At 40.4% G+C, this 19,528-nt stretch overlaps 1 protein-coding gene across 4 annotated transcripts in view; it reads right to left on the bottom strand.

The window, feature by feature from the left end:
- atp11b (ATPase phospholipid transporting 11B) overlaps positions 1 to 19,018 on the bottom strand; it is a 153,278-nt gene extending 134,260 nt beyond the window's left edge. For all 4 annotated transcript variants that reach the window (XM_078206984.1, XM_078206978.1, XM_078206970.1 and 1 more), the window contains exons 1-5: positions 18,730 to 19,018; positions 11,562 to 11,678; positions 7,661 to 7,750; positions 7,043 to 7,123; positions 1,686 to 1,793 (exon numbers count right to left, since the gene is read on the bottom strand). In XM_078206984.1, the coding sequence (XP_078063110.1) occupies positions 1,686 to 1,793; positions 7,043 to 7,123; positions 7,661 to 7,750; positions 11,562 to 11,678; positions 18,730 to 18,756 (423 nt within the window). In that variant the 5' untranslated portion in view covers positions 18,757 to 19,018. The remainder of the gene's footprint in view (positions 1 to 1,685; positions 1,794 to 7,042; positions 7,124 to 7,660; positions 7,751 to 11,561; positions 11,679 to 18,729) is intronic.
- Between the last annotated feature and the right edge of the window lie 510 nt (positions 19,019 to 19,528).

Below are 19,528 nucleotides of genomic sequence, written 5' to 3'. Positions count from 1 at the left end.
GCAACATTTGACAAACTACCAAAACGATTGACTCACAAAATAGGAGGGCCAATTGGACAAAAAATTGACTTAAAGACAGAAAACAGTGAGTTACGGTAAATAGTTGTTTTTCAGATTAGAGGAAGGCAGACAGTGGTGTTTCCCATGGGTCATTGCTGGGATCACTTTTTTTGACCGATATAAATGTCTCAGATATTGGAATGAAGAGTAAAATTTCAAAAGATTGCATGTCAAGTCGATGACCTTTTTTTTCAAAAATCAGCTTCTGATGAAAGGTTATTGACCCGAAACATTAATTCTGTTTCTCTCTCCACAAACGCTGCCTGACCTGCTGAGTAGTTCCAGCATTTTCTGTTTTTAATTTCAGATGCTGAGAGGTATTGATAGAGTGGATTCTCAGAGGCTTTTACCCAGGGCTGAAATGGTTGCCACAAGAGGTCACAGGTTTAGGGTGCTGGGGAGTAGGTACAGAGGAGGTGTTAGGGGTAAGTTTTTCACTCAGAGGGCGGTGGGTGCGTGGAATCGACTGCTGATAGTGGTGGTGGAGGCGGATTCGATAGGGTCTTTTAAGGGACTTTTGGATAAATTCATGGAAGTTAGTAAGATAGAGGGTTATAGATAAGCCTAGTAGGTAGGGACATGTTCGGCGCAACTTGTGGGCTGAAGGGCCTGTTTGTGCTGTAGCTTTTCTATGTTCTATTTCCAATATCTGCAGAAGGCTACATCTGTAAAATTTCAAAATTTGCTGATGATAAACAGCAAGAATAAGACAAATTGATGCACTGAGATAAATGGGCGAGCAGGATGGACAGACAAGTGGCAGGTGGAATTTAATACAGAGTACTATGAAGTGATGCATCATGGTGTAAAGGATAGAAAGAGACTATAGAGACTCAATAGCACATTTCGAATGAATGTAAAAAGACAAAGGGACTTGAGTCCATGCACACAGAGCTTTGTAATTGGCAGGGTATACTGAGAGTGGTGAGCAAGGCACATGGGATCCTGGGCTTCATAAACAGATATGGAGATGCCGACGTTGGACTGGAGTAAACACAGTAAGAGTTTCAACAACACCAGGTTAAAGTCCAACAGGTTTATTTGGGAGCAAATGCCATGTAAACCTGTTGGACTTTAACCTGGTGTTGTTAAAACTCTTACTTCATAAAGAGAGACAGAGTACAAAAATAGCAGCTGAACCTTTATAAAGCTCTGGTTAGGCCACAACCATCATTCTGGTCACTACACTTTAGGAAGGACAGAAGGGTCCTTGTCAGGGTACAAACAAGATTTACCAGGAATGGGGAATTTTAGCTACAAGGTTAAGTTGGAGAAGTTGGGTCTGGGGAAAATAGGGGATGAAAGGAAGAACTTTTTTAAAAAAACACTGAGTGGTAACGACTGGGAACTTGCTGCTTAGAAGGGTGGTGGGAGGGGAGGGAATCAACGATTTCAAAAGGAAATTAGATGGACACTTGAGGAAAATAAACTTGCAGGAGTTACAACAATAGAGCAGGGAAATGAGATTGAATGAATTGCTCCACAGAGTCAGCGTGGCCTCCTTTTGTGCTGCAATGACTATTTCAGGGATGGGCAATAAATATTGGTCTTGCCAGCAACACTCATTTCAAAAATGAATTAAAAGAATTCATGCACTACACAAATTGCAGAAAAGAACGACTTACTCTTATGTTTTGTGATCTTGTTTGGACAAGACCACCACTTCGAATCACGTACACAGGAGTGTTATTTACTTCATTGTCCGCTTTATGCCGCAACCAATCTTCATAACCCTAAAAACATAAACAAAATTTCATTAATTATCTATTATAAACAAGAATTTTGACTTCTTGCCATGCCAAATTATACATGTCCATTTTAGAATAGGGAAAACTAGGTCCAAATAGTTAAATAAAATGCTACCAACACTATTTGTGGAGGGACCAAACATACCATTTACTTGCTATATATTAGCAAACTATTTTGAGATACTTTGGCACTTACTATGATTTCAGCACAGGAAAAATTATGAAAATGCATACTGATTTAGAAGCTTGTACTCTTCATCTTTTAACAGCTTTGAAGAAAAGTTCTCTTTTGATTGCACATGCCAGGTGCCAATGCAGAACTAAGAGCAGAACACTCGGTGGCTTTTAACTGCAACAGTTGTCTAAGACAAATTGCAATTAAAGACACGGAGGGCTGGCATTCATTTAACTTTGAAGTTACATTCAAGTTAAACATGGTCTGTCATCAAAGATTCACGTTTCAGTTTAGCAACTCAGTTCTAGGCATTAAAAATAATAAGCAACTTCTCAGATGAATTACAGCATGTATATCCAAACCAGTAATTAAAGCAGCAATCCTCAAATTTAGTTGATAGGCAAGTAAATGTAAATTGTTTTTGCAGATCATGTATATACTTTGTAAGGTTAAACAAACCAAGATAAATCAAGGCACTTAAAATAACTTAAACTGAACATACAATCATGTCAGTGTTAAGCATCACACCTTCAACAAAATTATGGTGTAAATCTGGATTCAGGATGTGACCTTACCCCTGAGGAATGCCAGAGCGAGTAGGGTGTCTCATTACCTCTGCCACTGAAGATGGACAGAGGTAGCACTGATTGTTAATCTGTATATCTGTAAACAGTATAGCTCAGGAGCTAATGGATGAATTTTAATGAAACATGGAAACACACACAGGGCACGGCCCAGGGAAAGAACGGATTAGTTTTTGTGGAAGATGCAGATCCGGATCTTGGTTTTTTTTGAAAAGACACCTTATCAGGAGATAAGGCAAATTGATTTTGTTTTCTCGAATGCTGAGAGTTGTTTTTGTTTGGAATTGGTTGATTATTCTACAATGCAGTGCATTCGCACAGCTGCTGTGGTGCAATCTGTCACAACAGTTTTCAGAGTGGGTTATTGAATGTGGATTGGCCCGAAGTCTTCTGCATGAGATGGAAGCACTTATTAAGATTTATTTTTTTCAAATTTGTAGTTATAGCGAATCAATCTGTCAGGCAGGGAAAAGCCTGAAGGAAGAATTGCATAACTATAATAATGTAAAGTAAATACTGTGTGGCTCTCTACCAACTGCCCTCTTCACTTGTTCCATTTTGTTCCTTTTGAGCTTTAACTTCAGAATTCTATCACAATGTTACTGCTGATGCAAAGCCGGTGCGCCAACTCTATCACTCTGGTGTCAATGCAGTCTTAAAATAGGTGACGATCACAGTGCAAGGCAGCTTTTGTACTCAGAGTAGCTAATATTTGCAGCAGTCTAACCAAAATCAGTTCATGTAGAATGCCCTATTCTCCTTGTTCATTTGGTACGACATAGCAGCAACAACAAAAGATCAAAATAATTAATGAGGTAAAAGTGGGGTGGGGGGAGTATTACCCAGATAAAAAAGGGAACTGCTTATTCAGTGGTAGAATGTTTTGCACGTGCAATTAAAAATTCAGCTTTTACTATAAATTTAATAATCAAGTTAACAACCAAAGTTCATAGTTCAGGACACAACAAAGATTGAAAAAATGTAAATACGGAAGTAGTGATTGGGTAATACCAAAGGTTAGATTCAAAAAACTCAAAGACTTCTAAAGTTTGGATAAAGAAGGTGTAATTAAACTATTGACACAGCATTAAACAATCAGAGCTTGTAATAAAGGTAATGCAATAGTTGTGGGAGACATTAATCTTCATATAGACAGGACAAATCAAATTGGCAAAGGTGGTCTGGAAGACTAGTTTGCAGAATGCTTTTGTGACAGGTTCCTAGAGCAATATGTTGTGGGACCAACTATGGATAAAGCTACTTTAGATCCAGTATTGTGCAATGAGGCAGGGTTAATTAGCAAGGTCATAGTAAAAGATCCACTGGGCAATAGTGATCATAATACAACAAAATTCCACACCAAGTTTGAAAATGACATATGCCTATAACGAACAAGAAGCTTAAACTTAAAGTCGGTTCCATAGGTACGAAGGGAGAACTGGCTATGTTGATTAGGTGAACAGACTAAAAATACAGCAGTAAATAAACCATGGGAAACATTTAAAGAAACAATTCAAAATGTTCAACAAAAATACATTCTTTTGAAAAATCAAACTCAACAAGAAAGATCCATCTGTGGCTTGCTAAGGAGGTTAAGAATAGCATTTGTTTAAATGAGGCTTACAATGTTGCAAAGAACAGCAAGTCTGAAGATTGTGTGTGTTTTAGAACCCAGCAAAAGGCCAGCAAAAAGTTGATAAGAAGGAAACAAAATAGAATGAGAGAAAACTAGCCAGAAATATAAAAACAGATTTTTTAAAAAAATTATTAGTGTCACAAGTAGGCTTACATTAACAGTGTAATGATGTTACTGTGAAAATCCCTTGATTGTAAAAGAACAGAGTAACTAAAATAAACATTGGTCCCTTAGAAGCAGAGACAAGAGAAATTATCATGGGAAATGGCAGGGACGTTGAATTAATATATTGCGTCTGTTTACACATTAGGAGACACAAGTACACCAGAAATACATACTAATCTAGAGCTAATAACAGTGAGGAAATTAATATCAACAGAGGCAAAGTTCTGGAGAAACTCAAGGGACTAAGCTGTGAGAAGAAAAGGGCTGCAAAGCAATACAGACAGGCAAGTGTGACAGGCAACCAGATGACAATGGAGTATAATGTAAGGGAGTGGAAAGTTATTCACTTTGGTCATAAGAATAGAAAAGCAGACTATTATTTTAAAAGATCTGAAACTTGTAAATATTGATGTTCAGAAAAACCTGGGTGTTCTTGTACAAGAAACACAAAATAGTTAGTAAATAGGTACAGCACGCAATTAAGAAAGCAAATGGCATGTTGGCCATTTTTGCAAGTGGATTAGAGCACAATTGTATAAGGGCTTTGATGAGACCACACCAGTGGAATACTGCAATTTCAGTCTCCATATTTAAGGAAGGATACACTTGCATTGAAAGTAGTACAGTGAAGGTCCATTAGATTGGGCCCTGGGATGAGAGGGTTATTCTATGAGGGGCTAAAGAAATTGGGTCTATATTCTCTGGAGTTCGGAACAATAAAATATAGTCTCACTGATACATTCAAGATTCTGAAGGGGCTTGACAGGGTATGTACCAAGAGATTGTTACTCCTGGGTGGGGAATCTAGAACAAGGAGGCTCATTTTCAGGATAAGGAACTGAGGTGAGGTGAAATTCCTTCATCCAAAGGGTTTTGAATTTGAAATTCTCTACCCCAGAGGATTGTGGATCATTTAATATATTTAAGGCTGTGACAGACAGATTTCTGGTCTCAGGCAAGCAAGTGGGCAGGAAAGTGGAGTTGAAGCCCAAGATCAGCCATGATCATATTTGATGGCAAAGTAGGTTTGATGGGTTGCTTTGATGAGCTCCTGCTCTCATTACTTATGTCCTAGGAGTGGAAATTTAAGTTTATTTATTAATGTCACAAGTAGGCTTACATTAACCTTGCAATGAAGTTACTGTGAAAATCCCCTAGTCACCACACTCTGGCGCTTGTTCGGGTACACTGAGGGAGAATTTAGCATGGCCAATGCATCTAACCAGCACGCCTTTCAGACTGTGGGAGGAAACCGGAGCATCCGGAAGAAACCCATGCGGACACGGGGAGAACGTGCATACTCCACACAGACAGTGACCCAAGTCAGGAATCGAACCCGGGACCCTGCCGCTGTGAGGCAGCAGTGCTAACCACTGTGCCACCGTGTCACCCCTGGTAACAAGTGTGATGCCCCTCCAAAATAAAAGGGTAAAATAAGTTATACTTCAATGGTTGGTAAACCTCTAATGTTTGGAAACAATGGGATGAAGCAGCTACACTTTTGAAGAAATGATTTAATCTTAACAATCACCACAGGATTTCTGAAGGGCACTGTGTTTGACTTAATTTACAGAACCATTTGATGAAATAACAGGATAAATTAAGAAATGTAAATGCAGTGACATGGTTTATTGTGGATTTCTGAAAAGCATCGGACATAAAAAAGATCTTTTTAACATCACCTAAACTGCCCAACAATGTGGGTTAGTGTGCTGTAACAGTAAACGAATAGTGGTTGAATTGATCATACGTCACTTAGCAGTGTTTTATTTAATATGGAATAAAGCACTTTAAAAACCAAACAACACTTTGTCTCGTGTTAACTTGGTCTGTCTTTGGAGAGGTTAAAGGGGTAATATGCTCAAGAACAGAGATATAATCCAGATCACACGGGAGCTACTGTTATGTTTCCAGGTCCTGCTATCATGTTAGCAGATAAGAAGCATTGAAAGTCAACTTCTGTAAAAAGTTAGGCAATTTAACCATTTAATGGAGATGCCGACAACATATAGGTATTTGAGGCAGAGGCAAGTGCTTTGTTAAACACTTAACTTATGTTTCTATGGCCAAAATCATTGCCTGATTTCAAGAAGAAATTAGATAATAGCTCTTGGGGCTAAAAAGGTCAAGGGATATGGAGGGGAAGGGGGGGGGGGATCAGGATATTGAATTCGATGATCAGCCATGATCAAAATGAATAGTGGAGCAGCCTCAAAGGGCTGAATGGCCTACTCCTGCTTCTAATTTCTATGTTTCTATGATGTCAGGATTCAAATGTACCACATTGAAAGGAAATGTCACACAATTATTTAAGAGTCCAAGATGTCTTCATCGAAGAATAATGCCCTCAAACGACTGAAAGTAGTTGGGGTTTCTCACCAACTGCCCCAGCCTTGGGTGCTATTTCAGAGAAGTTGCATTTGGATTTCCCTCCACAAATTAAAGGGTACACTTTATCCTTCACTAGCTTATCACAAGGCAGAAAAAAAGAACCAAAATCAACCTCAGTTTCGCATAAATACCTCAATGGCCAATTTCACGGTGATGTAAGCAAGAAGTCCATCTGCCTTCTTGGTCAGAAATGGTTTCAGTATCAGATTCAAAAGAAATTAAAAAGTATTCAAAATACATAAAGATTTCAAGGCTAAAAATGAATATTAGCTTCATATCTTACCTGTTTGATTGCTGTTACAGTAATTACAAAAAACAATGGCAGTCCACTGGTGTAAGGACTGGTAGGAGTATCTATCATCAGCTGGAAAGTAAGCAAAATGAGAAGACTACTTAAATTCCATAAACTATGTCCATGCATCAATGTAGACATGTGGTATCTTTGCTGTCAAATTTTATTCCCAGCACAATTACTGACACTGCACCAATGGTTTGTGAATTTTGAGCTAAACACTTGCGACAAAGAAACAGTTCATAACAGAATAGTATCAAATCAATATATCCCAACAAATAGCCTAAAATATTCTCTTGCAAGATTGTTCGTAAGCTCAAGTCAAATACTTATTAGGTATGTTATTGGACTTCATTTAAATACAAAAAAGGAATGCAATTTCCAGGGGGAGAGCAAGTCCCGCTTATAGAAGCCAAATTTCACACACAGCCATTTAGAGCAACATGTTAGCTACAACACCTGACCTCGGGTGGGGGGGTTGGGGGTAGCTTTCACAGGCGAGATCAATTCAGAATTAAGTATTCATTGGTTAACTAAAGGCTTCAACTAACTGTGTCATGTTCATCCAGTGATAACAATTATGTTCATACAGTTACTAAGTACACTTACCTGTACAAGAAATATTACAAGAAAGTAAAAGTTAGCTATTCTTCTGAATTGTTCAAATAAATTCTTTGGGATAAAATTCCATATTGTGTACTGTAAAGGAAAAGGAAAGTCATTATACATACATTAATAAGTGGTTTCAAATGCAAAATGCGTTTGTTGAATCAAATTAGGAGGCCTTTTGAGTTTTTTCTGGTATAAGATCCATCTATTTTGATTTAACTTATAATCTATCTTTACAAACGTCACTCAAACAGTAATTCCAATTCTAAATGTTTTAACTGTGTGACCTATCTTAGCCTGGGAACGCAAGAAATAGGAACTGGAATAGGCAATTCAACAAAATCATGGCTGATCTTCTACCTTAACTCCACTATTCCTCATGATTCCCATATACCCTAATTCCTTTAGTTCCAAAAATCTATCAATATCGGTCTACTCAACAACTGAACCGGTGCAGAGACATTTAAAGATTCACATCACAGTAAAAAAATTTCTCATCTTGCTTCAAAGTGTCTGACCCCTGATTCTGAGGCCGTGACCCACCCCCCAGCCCTGAGGCCGTGACCCACCCCCCAGCCCTGAGGCATTTTCTCAGCATCTGCTCACTCAAACCCCTTACCAATTTTATATCGTTCAATAAGGTCACTTCCCATTCTTCTGAACTCTAGAGAACATAGACGTACTTTACTCTATGCCTCCTCACAGCATAATCACCTCAAACCAGAGCCAGTCTAGCAAACCTTTATCGCTCTTTAGGACAAGCATATCCCTCCTTAGAAAAGGAAACCACAACTGTACTACTCTAGGTATGGCCTAACCAATGCACTGCATGATAGTAGTAGGACTTCCGTACACGTGTATGTCAATCCTTTCGTAACAAAGGTTAACGTACCCTACCGATTGCTGGCTCTACCTGCATGTTAACTTTGCGATTCATGTACAAGGACATGAATGCAAAGAAATCCCCAACCATTCAAAAAATATTCTGCTTTTTTTTTGCTTTGCCTATCAAGAGGAAAACTTGTTGCACCAGTGTATTCCATCTGCCATGTTCTTGTTCCCTGACCAAACTTGTCTATATCTCTGCTTAGTCTCTTAGTGTCCTCCTGTCTGCTTATTTTCCCATCAAATTTGTATCATCAGCAAACTTGGATGTTACGCTTATATTGAAGTCATTGATATGGACTGTAAATAGCTGAGGATAAAGCACTGATCTTTGTGGTACCCCAATAGTTAAGGCCTGTCATTGAAAATGTTTAAAGTTTCTTTATTAGTGTTACATGTAGGTTTACATTAACAATACAATGAAGTTACTCTGAAAATCCCCTAGTCGCCATACTCCGGCGCCTGTTCGGGCCAATGCACCTAACCAGCACGTCTTTCGGACTGTGGGAGGAAACCGGAGCAGCCAGCGGAAACCCACACAGACACCGGAAGAACGTGCAGACTCCACACAGTGACCCAAGCCGGGAATCATCCCTGGCGCTGTGAGGCAGCAGTGTTAACCACTGTGCCGCCCCTGTGCTGTTTATTCCTATTCTGTTTTCATAATCAATCCTCAATCAACACGAATATATTAAATTCCACCAGTCCTAATTTTATGCCACAAACACAAGTGACATCCTATCAAACGCCTCTTGAAAATCCAAATACCTCTACATTCACTGTTCCCTGTATCCATCTTACTGGTTATCAAAATATTTGATTGGTTCCATTTAAAATGAGCGAAGTGGCCACCTGGTTATGAAATGGTCAAAAATGACATCTCATTGATTAAATCCTCAAAAAATTTGAACAGATTTATCGTAATTTTTTTCATAAAGCTATGCTGAATCTGATTAACCAAATCATGATTGCGTAAGTGCCCCGTTACCACATCCTTAACGATAGATCTACCATTTTGACTACTACTGATGTTAGGCTAACTAGCCTATATTTCCCTATTTTCTCTTTCTCCTTTTTTAAAATAACAGGATTATCTTTGCCATCTTCCAACCCGAGGGAACTGACCTAGAATCTATGGAATCCTGAAAGGTCAAACCACGTACCCCAGCATGTAAGACATCAAGTCCAGGGGGTTTGTTACCATCTAGGCCCACTAATTTCTCCATACTCTTACTTAACTTGCACTGATTTCTTTTAGTTCCCTATCCTGGTTAAACTTTTGTTTCCCCATCATTTCTGGATTTTTCACTGTCTACATTTCCCGCTGTCTCAGAAAAGCACCCCAGCATTATGAATGATCCCACGCACCCTGGACATTCTCTCGTCCACCTTCTTTTGTTGGGAAAAAGATACAAAAGTCTGAGGACACGTATCAAACGACTCAAGAACAGCTTCTTCCCTGCTACCGTCTGACTTTCGAATGGATCTACCTTGCATTAAGTTGATCTTTCTCTACACCCTAGCTATGGCTGTAAACACTACATTCTGCACTCTCTCCTTTCCTTCTCTATGTACGGTATGTTTTGTCTGTAGAGCGCACAATACTTTTCACTATATATTAATACATGTGACAATAATAAATCAAATCAAAAAAATCAAACAAAGAGTGGGATTTTTGCCACGCCCTCCCTCCCCGAGAGTGTTTTGTGGTGGTGGAAGGGCCCCTGCCATTGGCCGGTGCCAGGATCTTCCAGTTTAAAGTATTTGTTTAGGTTTTTGCCACTTCCTGAAAAAGGAAAAAAATTGGGAACCTATCCACCAACCAGGTTACAAAACAAAAACCAACAACCTCATTATTAATACCAGCATGGATATAAAATGCCTTTAAAACCTACTCACTTTAGAAAAAAACTACATGCAAGTTTTATGTTTTCATGGATTCAGTCCGACTTAAATCTTATAACGGAAGATAATAATCTCTGGTAAAATCTGCAATATCTTCCATAATCTGCATCACAGCTGATGGTCAAAATCAATCAACCGTAGATTTAAACTATTACAATCTATTATAAACATATTCATCAACTGGTTTTACACGCCATGAATTTTCATGTAAGCATATTTTCTTTGACCATTTTATGACCAGATAACCACTTATCTCCTTTTAAAAGAAACCAATTAAATTATTCAGCAACAATTATAAAAAAATATTAATTACCCACTTCAGGGAAAGAGGAAGAACAAGGAAACCAGACAAAAAGGGAAACCAGAAGAAAAACTCATTTCTCACCACTTAATAACCCTGTAAATGCTGTACTTGTGGCCTTGGATCAGAGTTTAACTGAAATAGCCCTGCATATATGCTCACTTCCGATATTTCTGATCATTTTTACAACTTAAATTAACATAGCCTTGTTCCTGCGTACTTCTGCGATCGCGCCCAACCCTACAATCCTGGTCCAGCAACATTCTGATTTTCAAATTTTCATGGTTGCTTTTCAATCTCTCCAAGGTTTCACTACCACTGCATCCCCCACCCACTACCAGCCCTTCTGCCCCTACAACCTTCCCAGGTCTCTGTGCTACTCCAGGTCTGTTGTGCAATCTGAATTTTTATTGCTCCAGGACTGGCAGTTGTGCCTTCAGCTGCCTAGGCCTCTGCGTTTGCCTCTCTAAACTTCTCCACCTTTCTCCCAGAAACTCTTTAAACTTTGCTCTCTAACCAAACTTTTGGCACCTGTCCAATATTTTACTGTTTGATAATTACTCCTGTGAATTGCGTTGGGATATTTTACTATGTTAAAGGCACTGTATTCATGTAAATGGTTTAATTACTGCAAATACGCTGCAACAGAAAGCATCTGACCAATAACAGCAAAATTTGGCGACCGCTGCTGTAATCTTCTCCAAGATAATCACAAGTCAAATTTCCTATTAATTATGAATCACTATGCTGATAAGTATTTGAAGAATCAGACATTATGGAACAAACTAGCTGAATTAAGTCCCTCCATACCTTGGATGATATCATCCTATTGTCTGGAAACTTTTGAAGAACAAAATTGCAATGCGACGGGAAGTGATTGGCAACATAAATTGTCCTCGTGGGACTCTGATGTGGTGGGTCAAATCCCTGAAAAAGAAAAGAAATTTGTTGCTGGATACACTTTATATTACGCCAGTAAGAACCAGAAATTTCACCATGTAAATTCAAATATCAATAATTTCCATGTTTTACTGAATAAACAATACTATCACTTTACAGTGGCACACTACAACTGTAGGAAAAGTAGCAAACCATACCCAATGACAGGTTAGAATCGTGGTGGCAGTGGTTAGCACTGCTGCCTCACAGCACCAGGGACTCGGGTTCAATTCCGGCCTTGGGTGACTGTGTGGAATTTTCACATTCTCCCCATGTCTGTGTGGGTTTCCTCCAGGTGCTCTGGTTTCAGTGCAGCACAGGAACAGGACCTTCGGCTTCCCACAATCCAAAGACGTGCGGGTAGGTTGATTGGCCATGCTAAATTGCCCCTTAGTGTCAGGGGGATTAGCAGGGCAAATACATGAGGCTACAGGGATAAGGCCTGGGCGGGATTGTCGTTGGAACAGGCTCGATGGGCCAAATGGCCTCCTTCTGTACTGTAGGGATTCGATGATTCTAATCTTAGAAAAAAGCAAGTGGAAATCACTGACCACATTTAAGGTATGTTTTTGTTGAAGCTGAAACAACAAAATAAATTCAACCAGATATTGTAAGATGCAAGAATAGGGCAGGTGACTCCCAAGATCTAAATGATTGGTAACATTTTAAAAGTGGGGAGATCCAGAGCAAGGGAAGGGGTATTTAATTTTCAGTTCAAATGGTTCAAGTGTGAGATTGACACAATTTAAGAGCAGAAAGGAGAATGCTTGGTAGACCAAAATTGGAAGAGCCAACTAAAGTCAACAAGTATACAACTGAGGGATGAGTGGGGACAGTGCATAGTAAGTGGACAGCAGAGTTTTGGATGAGTTAGAATTGTGGTAGGATTGAGCTCAGGTGGTCAGTGAAAAGTATGCTGGTTAGGTCAACTTAGTGATTGCATTTCAGAAGCAGCATAAAGGCTAAAGGAGTAAGAGAGAACACTACCTTTACCAAATAAGTAGTGAAAAGTTTCCATGACTGTTTAATTGCCTTTGGAATGGAAAAGAAAGGAAACGCAGAAGTGAGAAGTTCTACAGTAGTTCGGAAGAGTGGGAGATAGTAAAGTTAATCCTGATTGCTACATAAGTTTGTTTAAATGTTCAGGATTCAAATAGGAGCTTTTAGATGTAGTCTTGCGATATAAATGCAGAATTATAAAACAAATCATGTACATTAGCAATAATGAAATTACAAGGAGAAGGAAGGTCACGTAGGATGGCATATTTAGAGCTCAGGAGAAACGAAGTTTAGAGGAGCAGTCAATGCTGAAATGGAGAAAGAAGAGAAATGTGGCAGAGATGTTCCACAATCTGGCCAGTTTTATCACTAATTCTGTGGTCTGCAAGAAAGGTGCCGGGGAGCCCTCTGAGCTTTTGGAGTTTAGCCAGAGTTCAGCTACATAAAGTTTTTTTTAAAAAGTATTTAATCACAAAAAAGCAGCTTAGCATAAGTGAGGTAGCTCAGGATTTAAAAATTCTAACTGATGGTCAGATCATAAATTACTCTCAATTATATTGTCAAAAAAACAAGCATAAAATTATTATACAGGGAGTTGAATGCTTTTAATAATTCAATGCAAATATTTGCAGTGGATTGAAATCGACTTAATCATGATTGCACTTGTGCCTGTGCAGGCAGAATGAGCAGATTAAGTGGCAGATAGAAATTATGAAACAAAAGTGAGACTAAATGCATTTTGGCAGAAAGAAGGGAGAGAGGCAACATAAGACAGTACCAAAAGCATACAGAAACAGAGGATTTGGAGCTGCACGCACGAGTGGTATGGGATCTTGGGCTTCAAAAACAGAGGCTTTAAGTACAAAAAACAGGGAAGTTATACCGAACCTTTATAAAGCTCTAGTTAGGCTACAACTAGAGTATTTGATCCTGTGTGGTGGCCAGAACATTAGGAAGGACATGAGGGTTCTTGAGAGGGTGCAGAGGAGATTTACCAGAACAGTTACAGGGATGGGAGGGGGGATTTTGGCTATAAGGCTGGGTTGAAGAAGTGCAAGTTTTTCTCCTGGCAGCAAACAAGTTGAAGGGGAGATTTGATCAAGGAGTATAGGACTATGACAAGATTAGATGAAGCTGACAAGAAAAAACTTCCCATTAGCTGATGGTACAAGGACTATTACTCGAAAAAGGAGTGACACAGAAAGCAGAAACTACAGGCTGGTTAACATAACGTCAGGGGAAATGTTAGAAGCTATTATCACAGGATCCCAACAGTGCAGAAGGAGGCTATTCAGCCCATTGAGTCTACACTGACTCTCCGATAGAGCATTTTACACAGGCCGTAAGCTTATGCACTGACCCCTACTAATCCTCCTAACCTACACATCTTGTGGCACTATGGGACAATTTAGAATGGCCAATCCTCTTAACCTGCATATCATTGGACTGTGGGAGGAAACCAGAGCACCCGGAGGAAACCCACGCAGACACAGGGAGAATGTGCAAACTCCACACAGTCACCCAAGGCTGGAACTGAACCCAGGTCCTTGGCGCTGAGGCAGCAGTGCTAACCTCTGTGCCACCGTAGTATCCCTATTACTAAAGGCATTACCGCCGGCCACTTAGATAAATTCAAAGTTATCAGGCTGAATCAACATGGCGTTTTGAAAAGGAAAACATGCTTACCTATTTTATCCACAGCATCTGTTGAAGAATTAACAGATGCTGTGGATAAAAGGGAACCAGTGGACGGGCTGCATTGAGATTTCCAGAAGGCATTTGATAAAGTGCCACATCAAAGGTTATTGCAGAAAGTAAAAGCTCATGGTAGTGAGGGTAATATATTGGCATTGTCCAACCTTTCCTCATAAGATGGCTTGCCCATTCCAAGTATTAGTCTAATAAATCTTCTGGAGAATGTTTTAATGCATTTACATCCTTTCTTAAATAAGGAGACTACTTTTGTATCCAATTCCCCTCTCAATAAACAATAACTTTCAGCAGCTTGGCTAGCTAACAGTAAACAAACAGTAGGCATAAATGAGTCACCCTCTGAGTGGCAGGACGTAAATGTGTGGTGTGCCACAGGGATCACTGCAGTGGCCTCAACCCTTTACAATTTATATAAATTACTTGGACGAATGGCCCAAATGTTGCTAAATTTGCTGATGACATAAAGATAAGTAGGGAAGTAGGTTGTGAAGACAACATACGAAAACTACAAAGAATATAGGTAGGTCAAGAGAGTGGGCAAAGCTCTGGCAGAGTCTAAATGTGGGAAAATGTGAAATTGTCCATTTTGGCAGGAAGAATAAAAACAAATGGTGAGAGATTGCAGAGCTCCGAGATGCAAAGGGATCTGGGTGTCCTAGCGCAGGAGTAGCAAAAGGTTAGTGTGCAGGTACAGCAAGTAATTAGGAAAGCTGCTGAAAGCTATTGTTTATTGAGAGGGGAATTGAATACAAAAGTAGTCTCCTTATTTAAGAAAGGATATAAATGCATGAAAACATTCTCCAGAAGAATTATTAGACTAATACGTGGAATGGGCAAGCCATCTTATGAGGAAAGGTTGGACAGGCGAGGTTTGTATCTGCGAGAGATTAGAAGTGTAAGAGGCTACTTGATTGAAAAATATAGAATCCTGAGAGGTAGACATGATGGACTTGGAAAGGAATAGCAGCCCATTGAGAGCAGAAAAATCACGGTGTTTCAACATAGACTGTGAAACAAAGCAGGTGGTGGGTGATAGAATGGAAGGAGAGCTAGTATAACTCAATGGGCTGTTTGGCTTCTTCTGTGCTATAAATGATCATGACTCTCATTGCTTCTTGCTTTACTACTATAAAAACTTGCACTTACTTGGCATAGCTAATAGAGAAAGATTCCTCAAGTACAAACTACAACCAACTAAGCCATGACCTTTGCTATATATTTAGCAGCACAAGGATGATTCCTTTGACAGGACTTTGTATCCTTTCAAATCAGAATCTTTCAAACCACATACCTTATCTCCAGTATTTTGCACATTTATACAGTATCTAATAAATAGACTACTTAGTCTAGGTTCACTGTTAATCATTGAATTGATAACATTTCTTCTCCAACATAGATGCCGGATTCCACAAGTACGCAGATAACACCCAGTTTTACTTAACCATCATCTTGATCTTTTCACTGCCTCTCGTCAGGTTGCTTGTTGACATCCGGTTCTGAACAAACCACAATTTCCTCTAACTAGACATCACGTCCAAAATCATGGTCTTCAGTAGCTACTTCCAACTTAGCATCTATTTAACCATGAGCTAAGCTTCCAATCTTATTCTCTCCATCACAAAGACCACTCCTTCCATTCTATCACCCACCACCTGCTCTGTTTCACAGTCTGCATTGAAATACCATGATTTTGTTCCCTTCAAACTCAGCTATTCTATTCTTGGCCTAGCTGGCGGTCAATAATAGAATAGCTGAGTTTGAAGGTAGGACCAGTCTTCAACCGTTCACAAATGTGAACTTATGCAAAAGTCTGCTGCTCAACTCCTAAACCACACTAAGTCCCAATCAACCATAAATGCTGACCTATATCAACCCCCTTTTTACCAATGCATTGATTTTTTAAAAAACCCTCATGGTCAAATCTCCTCTTGACTCTACCTTTTAGATCTGTAACTGTGACTTGCACCAACCCCACAACTCTCAAGAACTCTACTGGCTTCAACTGTCACTCTCTTCACCCCACCATTAACAGCTGGGACTTCAGCCATTATAGATTTTCAACATAAATTCTTTCCACTCTCCTCCTTTGATCCTTCTTGCAATCTGTTTCTTTAACCAAGCTTTTAACCATGCATCCTAACATCTCCTTTTCTGGTTCACATAGGCACTTTGTTTGATTATGCTCTTGTGGAGCATAATGGAAATGTTTTCTTCATTAATGGTGTTATGTAACAGCAAGTTGTTGAATTTTCTTACAAATACTTCAAAATGATTTATGATAGAAGATAAAAACAGTACAGCACAGAACAGGCCCTTCGGCCCACGATGTTGTGCCGAGCTTTATCTGAAATCAAGCTATCCCACTCCCTATCATCCTGGTGTGCTCCATGTGCCTATCCAATAACCGCTTAAATGTTCCTAGTGTCTGACTCCACTATCACTGCAGGCAGTCCATTCCACACCCCAACCACTCTCTGCGTAAAGAACCTACCTCTGATATCCTTCCTGTATCTCCCACCACGAACCCTATAGTTATGCCCCCTTGTAATAGCTCCATCCACCCGAGGAATGATAATATTTATAATAATATTTATAATAATATTTATGATCCCCTAATATTATGTACTCCTGAAATATTAAAATTAAAAGCATGCACGAGCATAGATAAAATACTACACTTTCTGGCCACAGTTCAGTGGCAGCATTCAGACCTCTGCATCTGGTCATCATGAATTCAAGTCCCACTTCAGTCATTTGAGGACATAATCCAAGATGGTGCTTCAGTGCTGTACTGAAGCAGTGTTACATTATCCAAGGTGCAAATTTTCAGAAGACATATTAAACCAAGATTGTATCAGCTTGTTGAAGTGACATAATAGATCCCATGCTATTACTTGAAGATCAGGGGAGTTTTCCTGGTGTCCCAGACATTTATTTCAACTATCAGCATAAATAACGCAGATTAGTCACTTACCTCATTAATTAGAAAGATACATTGGCTGAAAGGGTTAAACTGAGGGGACAGATTTGTATTCCCTTGAGTATGGAAGATTTAGTGGTGATCTAATGGAAGTGTTTAAGATGATGAAAGGTTTAAAGAGGGCTGAGAAAAATTATTCTCTCTGGTACACAAGTCCCAAATAAGGAAGCATTAACTTAAAGCACAAAAAGAGTAGTGAAAATTTGGAACTGTCCCTAAAAATACTGTTGGGCCAATTGAAAATTGTAAAATTTAGGGTGGAAAATACCTTTGTCAGGTAATAATATTAAAAGATATGAGACTAAGTTAGGCAAGTAAATGGAGTGGGGGAATAGTTCTTCCATTTTCTAAATGAATAGTGCAATCTCAAGGGGTCCAAGAGCTTTCTCCTGTTCTCGTCTTCATTGCCCTCTCTGAGATCTTGCTCTGTGCAACAATTGCCGCCTTTACTTACTGACGGATCTTCAAAAATAAATTAGCTCTGACCAAGAGTCATCTAAACTCGAAACGTTGGCTATATTCTCTCTCCGCAGATCTGCTGAGATTTTCTAGCGTTTTTGTTTCAGATTCCAGCATCCACAGAACTTTTCTCTTATTCAAAAATAATCAATTGGGTGGGGGGGGGGGGGGGGGGAGGGGGGGCAAGTCTCTTTGAAACTTCCTGCAGAGAAGCAACATCTTCCTACTTGGAAGATTACAACACACTGCCAAGGTCATTTTGATTTCCACAATCAATGAATCACTCAACATCATTAGTTTCATTCCAACTCTGCTGGGCGCGGCTTTGATATATTCAAGTGCTGGGGAGTGACAGCAGTCACACAGTGCCCCAAGAGTGAACAGCTCACCCGATGGTGCGTACAGGACAAGCGAGAGAAAAAAAAAGAAACTTCTGAAAAAAAAACTAACCCCGTGAAATGGGTCCCAAATCTGTTTAAAGGAAAAATTCCAAGTGACAGACAGATCAACTGGTGTCCTAACTTATGAGAGTGGAAAACCAACTCGAGTGGCTGACACCACCATCAGCTCTGGTTAAACAATTTCACTTTTAAACTTATCCAGTTTTTAAAAAACAAAAAAAAACATCTGTTGCTGAAACTTCAGCACCAGGAACTCAGAACCTGGAGTGTGAAGCTATTGCAGTCCCCACCCACCGCTTGACAAAACAGCTGCCCTGCCAACTTTCCGGCCCACACAGCCTGGCCGCATACCAAACAGAGCACCACAGCCACATAGACACACACAGTCAAGGAGGAGCAGCAGCACATCACCGTCCGATCACGGCCAGCCTGCAGCCCCCCCGCTGCCCCGGGGAGGGTCGGCTTTAACAAACACAAGTTCACCTACCAACTGCTGCCGTATCCAGCGGATCATGGTGCTTCCAGCAGGCCGGCGCAGAGGGAGAAAGGGACCGACCGACAGCCTGCCGGCCGGCCGGCTGCAGCCGCCTCCCCACCGGGGGGGCTCGCTGCTGATGGAGGGAGAAAGGGGGGGGGGGGGGTTTCAGCTGCTTTCCTTCGCCGCGACTCAGTGACAGAGCTTCAGTCCCGAGCCGGCTTCACCCACATCATCATCGACACCGCTGCCAACTCTCTCTCTCTCTCTCTCTCCCTCATACACACACACTGACAACACCGGAAACAACCTCCCCGTGATGTCACTTCCGGCGCCTGTGGAAGGGTGGGGAGGGGGGCGTTATTGTCATGGCGACAGAAACCGCCCACAACTTGCATTGATGTAGCGCCTTCCCGAGGAGTAGTTCTGAATCCAGGCTCTGACACTCAGCCCCACACACATGGAGAGAGAGAGAGAGACTAGGTCAGATGACCATGAAGTTTGGTCAAAGTGGTAAATTTTAAGGAGTGCCCTTAAGGAGGTCTTCGGCATAGCTTTCCCGACACCATCTCTCCTGCGTGCAACGTGGAGTTGAGTAAAAAGGAATGTGTTTAGAATCCCGACAGTGCAGAACGAGGCCATTCGGCCCATCAAGCCAGCACTGACTTGCCAACACAGCGTCCCACCCAGGCCCTATCCCCACAACCACATTTACCCTGCTAATCCCCCTGACATTAAGGGGCAATTTATCATAGAATCCCTACAGTGCAGAAGGAAGCCATGCAGCCCATCGAGTCTGCACTAACTCTCC

Source organism: Mustelus asterias, chromosome 3 (assembly GCF_964213995.1).
Source record: "Mustelus asterias chromosome 3, sMusAst1.hap1.1, whole genome shotgun sequence".
In the NCBI taxonomy this organism is placed as follows: domain Eukaryota; kingdom Metazoa; phylum Chordata; class Chondrichthyes; order Carcharhiniformes; family Triakidae; genus Mustelus; species Mustelus asterias.
This window is presented reverse-complemented; position numbering and strand designations above follow the sequence as displayed.